Source organism: Antedon bifida, chromosome 3, assembly GCF_963402885.1.
Source record: "Antedon bifida chromosome 3, ecAntBifi1.1, whole genome shotgun sequence".
Taxonomy (NCBI): Eukaryota; Metazoa; Echinodermata; class Crinoidea; order Comatulida; family Antedonidae; genus Antedon; species Antedon bifida.
The window spans coordinates 29,234,983-29,245,138 of NC_136228.1; the positions used below are offsets into that span (position 1 = coordinate 29,234,983).

General features: G+C 35.9%; 1 protein-coding gene across 1 annotated transcript; it reads left to right on the forward strand.

The window, feature by feature from the left end:
- The first annotated feature begins 4,677 nt into the window (after positions 1–4,677).
- Positions 4,678–9,884, forward strand: LOC144837042 (zinc transporter Slc39a7-like). Its single transcript, XM_078692025.1, has 3 exons — positions 4,678–5,671; positions 7,750–7,967; positions 8,474–9,884. The coding sequence occupies exons 1-3, from the start codon at positions 4,777–4,779 to the stop codon at positions 8,726–8,728; spliced, it is 1,368 nt and encodes a 455-aa protein (XP_078548151.1). The 5' UTR covers positions 4,678–4,776; the 3' UTR covers positions 8,729–9,884.
- The last annotated feature ends 272 nt before the right edge of the window (positions 9,885–10,156 follow it).

Here is a 10,156-nt window from a genome sequence, read left to right on the forward strand (position 1 = left end):
TTTTTATTACTGAAACTTACATTATAATTACTATTAATTTATTTATACATTATAATTATGTCTGTGCTTTGTTTGTTTATATTCTTTATATATTAGGCCTAATAATTTAAAACTATATTTTAAAAAAAAACTAAGGGCCATTGATACCTCGGCATGTTGGATTGCTCTTTTCATTTTCTTTAATGATGTCCAAGATGTTCATTACCCAATCTAGAGATGGTCGATCTTCTGCGTCGAAAGATGTACAAGACTTTCCAAGTTCAACCATCTCGCTGCTTCTAATTGCCACTCCTACAATACGTATACCATGACCGATGGAATACACGTCACCGTTAACAAAATCACAAGCACCGTCAAGGTATTTTTCTGGTGCTACCTCTGGATGATCCTGGTTGTATTGGATGAAAAGGTTAACTCTCTATGTCCTCTTGGATATTGTACTCTGCATGCCATCCCGAAGTCTGTAAGCTTCGCTCTGTAGCTGGTTCCATCGTGGTGGATCAGGATGTTTCTCGCAGCTACGTCGTTGTGGAGAATCCCGCGTTTGTGCATGTCGTTGAGCGCAATGACAACCTCTGATGTCATAGAGATACATTCAAGCGCGCTCAAGGACGGCTGCCTGGTTAGCAATACATCCAGGATGGTGGTGCTGGAAAGGGTGAAGGTATTTCCGATAAACTCCTGTATCATGCAGCATACGTCACCTTGGCGAAAGACGCCAAAGACTGAACAGATGAAAGATCGTCTAAAAATTTCATGACACGCGCTTCTACTACCATCTTGCCCCATGCTTCATCAGGATTGCTGTAACTGTTCAAAAAAGCCGTCTTGACGGCGACAAGGTGATAGTGGCCTGGGAAAAGATTGGATGACATCAGGTCAACACGACCAAAACTTCCCTGTCCAAGGCGTACAGGATTACAAAGGTCGGTTACAGTTGAACTATCTAATAACCGAGCAGGCGGCAGAATTTCAGTAGGTTTTGTTGTAGCATCTCTATCGTTAAAGACGGATATGGGTGCTGAAGTGGTAGTGTTACTTTTCAAAGAACGGGAAGAACCATTGAAGCTACTGGCAGGTGACAATGGCCATTGTGACGACAACGATGATGGCACACTACAAAGGCGTTTCCTTTCTGGTATCTCACCTGGTGATAACTCTGATATTGGTTTTCTGAAAATGCGCTGGACCGGAGCGGTAGATGATGAGGATGAGCTACAAATATGTTGCCTTGGGATAATCACCTCCCCGGGTGATAGACCTGGTGTGGTAAGTATCTGGCTAGGAGAAGGCGCAAACTTTGAAGATGACGATGTGGATGACATTGGCCACATAGACGAATGTGATCTTGATGACTTTGATAGAGACTTTGATGATACCTGTCGTACTGATACTTGTTGTACCCCTGACAGCGATGCCGACACTGTGCCCGCTGGTTGCAGTGATATAGATGGTGATGATGATAATGACGACGATGACGAACTTAAGTTGCTATCCGATGATTCGTCAATTCCTCTTATGCAAAGAAGATGAAGCACAGCTGTCCAAATCCTTGTAAATACTGACTTTCTTCTTGGTTGCTGGGGTGCATCTTGTTGAGATCTACTTAATTGAAAAAATATATAATTCATTATTTAATAATAATTTAAATAGGCTAGTAGTAGTAGTACCGATAATAGTTAATGGTTTAATAATGGTTTTAAATTAATATAGCGCAAAATACAAAATAGTCGCTATGCGCTGTTTAGCACAACTGTAAGAATAAGCTCCTGTGCTAGCTTGGTAGGTCTACAACTAAAGCTAGTCTTGTGTGTGGTACTTAGTTAGAACTTACGTACGCTGTCTACCTACTAGTACTGATACTACTACTACTACTACTACTAATAGGCCTAGGCTTACTACTACTAGGCCTACTACAGGGAGAACCACTGACTCGAAGAGTTACTGTAGTCTAGGCCCTACGGCCATAGCTTACTGTAAATGCCTACCTATTTTAATAGAAGTAGCATTTAGCTAGCTTAAGGTAACTAGGCTATTGTTGTAGTAGTTCAGCCTAGGTAGGCCTAGGTAGGTCTGGTCCTAAATGAAAAGGATATGGTCTAACTAAAACTAAAATAAAAGGCTTAGCCTTAGGTTAGTTTATTAAGGCCTAGAGGCTAGAGTAGCCTAGCCTATCTATAGCCTCTATCTAGTCTAGGCCTACCTAAACTAAGCCTAGCCTAGGTAGGTCTCTCTCTCTGATGAGTCTAGAGCTAGCCTAGCCTCTCCTCTAGGTAGGCCTAAGCTGATTAGGCCTCCGAGTCCTAGATTAGGCCTATGTATTATTGGTAAAACTCTTTGTTTTTGAGAAAGTCCTAAAAACATTAAAAAGCCTGCCTACTAGGAGGCCTACCCTTCTTCTTCGTGTGACTGGTCCATGATGCCTTGTTGTTGAAGCTCAATCGATTTGTTGGCCATTGCTTGGTTAACAGAATCTTAGAATGTTTTCGAATTCGAAACTTGCTTAGCAATACGTTATGTGAATACTATACAGCACGTTAAAAACAACTGGTAGAGAGAGAAATCTCAAGTTGTCGATTTTTAGGTGATCGATGCGCTGCTTATATAGATGATTTTGAGCGCGTGTGCGTTTACATGTTCGAAATGCATCTTTTTGTTCTATATACGCGGTCGAAATGTTCCATGGTTGCCAGGATACAGTATTCGAAATTCCATCGATCATTTTATCAGTAGGCCTATGCAAAAAAAATAAGTAGGCCTACTACTACTAGTGTTTCATTTTTAAATTGTCAAAAAGGGCTTAAAGGTCTACCAAAATGTCCTAACATGTACCTGCTAACAGTGGAATACATAATAAATATGGCAACAGGAGAGGAAACGGCAGGATCTAAATTTTAGGAAGGACTAGGTTTGACCCTTTCTCGGTAATTCTTCTTCCGATTCCGAATAAAAATCACACTCGGTTCCTATGCTTTCTTTAATACTAATAGAAGTAAGTAGGCCTAGTCTAGGCCCTGGACCTAGTTTTAATCTTATGCCTATTTTAATGATCTACAAGAAGAACAATATTAATTAATATTTGGCTTTAGAAAGAAAATAATAAATTAAAAAGAAATACTGTAATAACTCTAATAAAATAACATTTGCCTCGAAACTTAAATGAAAATACTCGGATCGGTATGGAAATGGTAGCAATGAGAATGTATGGTGTTAGTTACATTTTTTCTCCAACCACATTTAGAGTGAGTAAAGAAAGATAATGATATACCAGGGAAGAGAACCCTGGATAATACATGTTTTATTTTAGTTTACAACAGTTTTCTGAGTTGGTATTTTATTGTCTTATATTGTTGCTTAACTAAAATAGTAAGAACCGCTAAAGCGATATAAGCTTATTCGTGAAACTGCTATAGTTTTTAGCATAAGACGATTTCTTTTATGCTAAGCAAGTTCGATAAATCCGGCCTCTGCTCTTCGATGATAATGATAATGTTAAAACAGCTCCATTGTACTATAGCCTGAGTGTTGGTAATACAAAATACATTAAAATAGGTAAGTGTAGGAAATGAGATTTAGAGAGCGTGTGCTATAGTATCCAACAGGAGAACAATTGAAGTTTCAAACCCAATAAAACAATGTATAAGGTCAAATCAAATCATGCATACAAGTAAGTACAAGATCCATATTTTCTACTTTTTTATGACTTTTACTTTAGTTTATTAATTATCATTTTCCACAAACTAGAAAATGAATATTTAACCTGTCTTACGTTTTTGCATGTCATTATTGGTTTTATAGCCTATATTCGACAATTAAACTGACGATCAATCATGCAATTGTTTTTGATAATTAATTTGAACGATATTTTTCTTTAAATAATACAACACTTTCTTTAAATTGAATAGCCCTACTGTGTTTTTTTAAATTTTATTTACGTTATATATTCTCTCTTTTCTCTAAAAACATTCGACATACATAATTTGTATATGTTCTTGTATTATTAAAATTAAAAACAATATTTATAAAAGACATCTCCATCTTTGCTTGCCACATGCAAGTAACACGTGAATATTTGTGATTATTTTTTAAATGCATTCTTGCAATTTTTAAGTGACATACATTATATTTAAAAAAAATTATGTTAACGCACTACATCTAACAATAATTGTTGGATAAAGTGCTGTAGTGTCCTACTTTACATTGTACATTTCCGGGCTGACTGAGCTCTTCGGTTGCATCCGCATGACATTAGTTTGTGTCTAAACATAGGGAACCAATACTCATGTTCACTGCCTTGTTTGTGATCATAGCAATACACTGAGATATTTAAGTTTTTCAAGATTTGAGATAATATCGAGATTGAATGAAATTAGTGAAAATATAATTAATATCAAAAAGGTATTTAATTTACAAGGAAATAAATAGATAGGTCAAACAAATTATGATTCAAAAACGGCCTCCAGTGATTGAGACATACTGGTACTATATCCGCGAAAGTTCATGTGAAAGATGATAGGCTACATACTTTTTATCAGCTGGGCTAACTAACTTTTCAAAACATATAATACATAATACGGTAAACCGGTAAGTCGTTTTGAAACACGTATGATTGATTTAAAATCCTGTCTGCCGCCCTCTATTTCATGCCACGTGTATTTACCACTTTTTTGTGCCGAGAGAGTGAGTGATTGATCGAGGGCTCTTGTTGAAATAACAAGTTGGGTGTTGACAGGATTATTAATTAACTAGGAATTTAAACAACCAGTTCATATTAAAATGCCGTCTGTTGGTAATTTATCTACCATTCGGTTCGTCAGTTTTGTTTTTATTGGACTTTGCGTTGCTAGTTTTGTGCTAGGCCATGGTCATTCTCACGGAGGCCACGGCGGACACGGTCACAGCCACGGAGGCGGGCACGCTCACAGCCACGGAGGCGGGCATGCTCACAGCCATGGCGAAGGCCACGGTCACAGTCACGGTGGGCACGGTCACAGTCACGGTGGACACGGCGGACATGGGCATGATGCAGACCCCAAACAAGCAACAAAAAATAGATATTCAAAAGAAGCTAATGCTCCCCCTCCAATTGCTGAACCACCTACACAACAACCAGAGCCAGCCGTTAAGCAGGACCCAGAAGAACACCATCACCATGAAGAGGAACCAAGAAAACCAGATAGAGACACTGCCACAATGTGGTGGCAGGCTATCGGCGCCACTGTCTTGATAAGTGCTGCACCATTTGCCATACTCTTTGTGATTCCACTGGACCAGAGCAACGCACAAGGACCTCTTCTCAAAGTGCTGCTTGCCTTTGCTTCTGGAGGTCTTCTCGGAGATGCTTTTCTGCACCTCATTCCACACGCCGTCAATCCACATAGTCATGGTGGCGATGATCATGGACACAGCCATCATGAACATTCGCATGATTCAGAGGGCCATGCGCATGACATGTCTGTAGGTCTTTGGGTCCTTGGCGGCATTGTTGCCTTCCTGGTCGTTGAGAAGTTTGTCCGCTTAGTCAAAGGTGGTCACGGTCATTCCCATGGTTCGCCACCAGTTAAAAAAGATTTGAACAAGTCAAAGAAAGATGAATCAAAAGAAGAGGTATCAAAAGATGAGCTGGACAAAAAGGTGGAAGACAAAAAAGAGAAAAAAGGAGTAACAAAAAGTAAGTTCTATTATTAATTACCATCGTATATAACGTATAATCATGTGCGCGAGTATGTACAATTAATTCCATCTTCAAGTTCTAATTTCTAGTCTAAATTTGAACTTCTGTTTTTGGTTGGAACCATTGTATGCAATCCAAGTATAATCCCACCCCCAATTTCATAAACAGGCCCCAGGGGCTTTACTTGGTCATGTAGGCTACAGTTATTATAAAATAATTTATTATTAAAACTGATTTATTTACAATTCAATGATCAAATTACAGTACTACAATGTAGTGTTGAATATTCTCCAGGTTTGAAAGGGCTTGTAAAAAGCAAATTGAAGAAAGAAGCGGAAGTAACAAAACGCAAGTGTTTTGGGTGTTTGTTGGTTGTTTTTTTAACCCTTTGTGATACCTACTCTACCTTGTTAATATACTACTGTAATAAATGATAATACCAACCCACCCAACACAAACAGATACGCTGAACTGATGATAAAATAATTGTAGCGTTTTATTATCTTTTATTCAAGTCATCACCTATAGCCCTATTATTTTAACAATTTAATTACGAATCAAGCTTTTTGACCATACATACGATATATTCACAATAACTCAATAATTCCTCTGGACTTTTGGAGCCCATTGAAAATATAACCAGGATTAATTTGGTTCATGCATTAAATAATTTTTTCTTCACTTTGTAATGTGTTTCCATTTATGTATCTTCTCTCTGTTTTGTTCTTTTTAAATTCAAAATCAAATCAAACTCAAATTTAAAGTGCTGTAACTCCCAAAAAGCCTTCCTAAAATCACAGGCAATTCCAAATGTGTTTACCGATAGCGTAACTATCTGTAAGTTCTCACGATAATTATGAAAAATAGACAGATTCCAAGAAATCTAAATTGATTTTTAACACTTCACCCAAATATATTAACACTGAAATTACACCAACAGAATACACAATAGACCCAAAACAAAGGCCATATTTTGTCTATTATGTTACTGTATGTTGTTGTTATGTTAATAAATTGTATTAGTATCAAAGCACATTGTTATTTTGGTTTATGCATGCTTGGTGACGATAATATTTTGATACAGCATCAGCAGCTAATTGGTCCAAAAAATAACTAAAGCCAGGAAAGGATCCAGGGTTGTGCTCAATTAAATATGTTAAATATAAACACGCTTATTAAGGCCCATTTACACTAGGACGATAATGATCGGCGATAAACTTTTCATACATAAAAAAAAGAATAACTATAGGATAACCCTGCTTACAGTACTTTGAAAATGATATTTTCACACGTGCAATCAATGATGTCATGGTTGGTAAGAGCACTAATATTGTGACAAACAATTTTATTGTTTTTATTTATCATGACATCATTTGATTGGGTTTAAAAAAATAATATTTTTATCAAAAACAGCATAAATCCTATAGTTCTAGAATGAAAACCTTTCTTTTATTTTATGTATGAAAAATGCATGCTTATATATTTATCGTAGATCGTTATCAATATCATCCTAGTGTAAATGGGCCTTTAACCTATTCAAATTGCTGCTGTAGTTAACATTCTATTATTAGATTTCCATGGCCTGGATTCAACATTCATTTTCGTTTTTAATAAATTTGTTAATTTGTTTTTTAGTCTCTTACTTTTTTCATTGTTTTAATGTTTTTTATATTTAAATTGTTTAAATGTAGAAAGGATTTGCGAAAGCAGGAGAATTTGGGTGGGGTGGGTGGAGACACCAAAAAACTTGAATTAATTTGAGAAAATAGGTCATTAGGGATGGGTTGTTAAATTCTACTGTGACCTTATTCTTTAACTTTAAGCTCTGTCTACACTATCAAATTTTATGTGACAAAAAAATGTGATGTGCCCATATACTGTATGGACATGATGATGTCATAGCACTACCACTACCATATTTGGGCACGTCACACTTTTTTTGACGAACTAGTTTGATAGTGTAGACAGACCTTAACTCTAACAATGACAACTAGTAGCCCATAGTAATACAGTAATTACTGTACAGTAATTGTATTTTTTTGTAAGGTTTATCAATATTGTTTTTTTGTTTTTAGAAGAAGAAAATCCTGAAGTGGAGATCAAAGTATCTGGCTATCTCAACCTGGCCGCAGATTGCACTCATAATTTCACAGATGGTCTCGCCATTGGTGCGTCGTTCTTGATCAGTACTAATGTTGGCATAGTAACCACACTAACAATCCTTCTACATGAAGTACCGCATGAAATAGGCGATTTCGCAATTCTCGTCCAATCAGGATGCACTAAAAGAAAGGTAAGCACATTTATTATTTAAGTTTATGCCACCTCAGTCCGGACCATGCATCTTTGTTTGTACCTGTAGCCTACCTATCGTAAGCAACTACTTGAATGTGGTAATTATGTGTTACATTTCCTTTTTTTTTCTAGTATTAACAGTTCAGAAATGCTGCTATTATTTCCAAATAATGGCTAATAACCCTAGATTTAAGTGATAATGGTTTTAATACATACAATAAGGAGGTGTTTATACAACCCATTATGGCAAATTAGCTAGGAAGTGAATACTCTATGCAATGGAGTACTGGAATGTCATAGCTACAACACTGAAAGGACCCTGTTGAGAGCACTGTATGCATCCATGACTTGAACTCCTTCAATTGTTACCATATTAACTGTTAGCCAATACACAGTTGTCACTCGCATCTGAATGCACCCTAAGCTTACATTAATTGCCCAACAAGTACAAAACGTACCTGAATTAAATGGTTTTTAACTTCAATTTGTATTTATTCTTTGCAGGCTATGATGCTACAACTTGTAACAGCGGTCGGTGCTCTCGCAGGATGCGTCTGCGGACTACTTGCTGAAGGTGCAGGCGACGCGGGAACATTATGGATTCTACCATTCACAGCCGGGGGTTTCATTTACATAGCTACCGTCTCAGTCATTCCGGAATTGCTAGAAGAAGAGTCAACAATTATGCGCTCAATCATGGAAATTGTAGCTATTTTAACCGGAATCGCTCTTATGATCCTTATAGCAGAATTTGAATGAGTTTGTGTTTAGTGTAGTTTACTGTAATTTATGTAACCTTGGTTACCATAAAAATAATACATACCTTTCTGACGCATCGGCAACAGTTAAGTTTGCTATCTTCGAATATGTATTGAAATATTGAATTTACCTACAGCACATAAATATTAGAACTGCTTCAATTCAAATGATGGCACTGGATTTAAAAACAAAAAAAAACAAGAAAACACTGTATAAACTATGTAGCTATTTTTCGCAATGAATCTTTAAATACAGATCCAGGTGTTAATAGTAAGTTCACACATTAGCATATATTTAAGGTGGTCACATTGAATGTTTAGGCCTACCATGAGAATTGGAAAACTAAAGCTGTCTACACTATCAAACTTTATGTGACAAAAAATGTGATGTGGGCATGATGGTGTCATATCACTACCATATTTGGGCACATTGTCAAACTAGTTTGATAATGTAGAGAGCTTAAACTTAGCAACACATTTTTGTTTGAATTATATAACAAAGCACAGCAATATTAACACTAAAGCTTGGTTCCCACTATGATGTCATGTATCTCCCAAACTGAGGCCTGTGATTGGTCAACTCATTGCATTTCAATTGCATCCCAGTGGGAACCAAGCTTTAACCATTTCTTTTTTTTTATTTTGCTGAATCTGAACACATTCGTACACCCTCTAGTTGTGCCTTTAACATAATAACAAAATAATGTGTTGACATTATGGTGAGGAAAGTACTTTTCTTGCTGTGTGTAAACATCACTAATATTTGTTTACTTTTAAGTGTTATTATTGTTAGTAAACATATGTTGATGTTTTACTTTATAGGGCTATAAACAAACTGAGTGACTAATATTATATGTCTTTATTTTAAACTATTACTCATAATTGGTGGTATATTTTTACACATATTTATAGATGAAATTTATAACACATTTTTGTTTTTTAAAGAATAGATAAAATAATTGTATTGCATATCGACTTTGTGCTTGTGCAAATTATTATTTAGATAAATTTAGTTAATTTAACTTTGGACATTTTTACAAAATGATTCTATCATCTATATGGACATTTCAACACTTTTTTGTTTTTTAATTTTTGTTTTTTGAAGATACTTAAAAGTGAACATTAAAGTAATTAAAACATCAATGGTATTGAATTACCTTTTTTTTGTCAGTTTGGCTTTTGTTACAGTACATAAACTCTATTGTTTTTAACTATAGGCATAGGGTTTGTAATAATAAATACAGTATAAACTTTGGTTTTTGGAAAACCGCCCATCAGCACTGGATACCATACTGTTACAACAAATAAATATCGAGCAGCGGACAGTCAAAATTATATATACATTTAAATAAATGCCATTTACACTAGAATGAAAACGATAAAAAAATAAACATACATTTACTTACATGAAATAAAAGAAATTAGAAAA